The sequence below is a fragment of the Alligator sinensis genome, unplaced genomic scaffold (genome assembly GCF_000455745.1).
Source record: "Alligator sinensis unplaced genomic scaffold, ASM45574v1 scaffold337_1, whole genome shotgun sequence".
In the NCBI taxonomy this organism is placed as follows: Eukaryota; Metazoa; Chordata; order Crocodylia; family Alligatoridae; genus Alligator; species Alligator sinensis.
In genome coordinates, this window is record NW_005841927.1 from 3258582 (window position 1) to 3259494 (window position 913).

Here is a 913-nt window from a genome sequence, read left to right on the forward strand (position 1 = left end):
CGCGCGTGCGGATCCCAGGCCCCGCTCGGGCTCGCCGTCGCCTTCACGGCCCGTCCCGCAGCCCCAAGCCGCGGAAGCCCGAGCGGGAGAGAAACAAAAGGTATTTGCTGACGTGGGCGTTGGACAGAGACGCCCGAGGGCTGGGGACACAATTAAAGGGGCAACGCACCGATTGCAGGCGCAGCCCAGCAGCTTCCTCCGCCGGAGCTCGCCCCGCAGCCCGGCTGCTTTCCTCTTCCCACGCCCACATGCTCCCCACGAGGCCCGGAACATTATTTTCCGCAATAAATTGTTCTCGTTGGGCATCTCTCTGCAGGCCGTTGTACAAGCGGGAGAGAAGACTGGATTGCACAGATCCGGGGCCGCTGGCTTGGGGAATGGCACGCGTGCTTAGCCTTGTACTTGGGGGAGGTTTTCGACCAACGGGAGGGCAGGTGACAGCTGCAGAACGGACACTGGAAGTGTTTTGGTTTTGCTTCCCGTTTTTCTCTTCCACCCAAAAATAAATGAGAAGTTTGGCATGTGGCACGGGTGGAGCTGCCCTAGTAGCCCTGATCGTCAAATCACACCGCCGCCCGACAGGATGGAAGTGGGAGGGTGGACTCGGTTATTACCAGTCTTTTAAAAAAGATGAGAGCAGATGAGTGACTTAACGGTTTGCTTCTAAACCTTTCTTCCTCCCAACTTCTCGCTTCGGGTGTAAGAGGCTTCTTCTTTCATGTTGTTTCCCGTTCTAATTTTAAATCAACTTTGTAGTACTCCATGTTCAAAATAATAAGAAGAAACCCTGTTCCTTTGCATTTCAGAAGTTGCGACTGAGATGGCAAAAACTAAGTTGTAGTTCAGTTATGGGAGTTTTCTCATAAGATGAAGAAACAGCAATCTAAGATACGGTTCATAGACAAGCAACCCG

At 53.2% G+C, this 913-nt stretch overlaps 1 protein-coding gene across 1 annotated transcript in view; it reads right to left on the minus strand.

Moving 5' to 3' along the window:
* Positions 1–913, minus strand: part of LOC102370377 (zinc finger and BTB domain-containing protein 8A-like) — a 15428-nt gene extending 14515 nt beyond the window's left edge. The window contains exon 1 of the mRNA XM_014517842.2: positions 170–913. Coding sequence (XP_014373328.2) covers positions 170–306 — 137 coding nt within the window. The 5' untranslated portion in view covers positions 307–913. The remainder of the gene's footprint in view (positions 1–169) is intronic.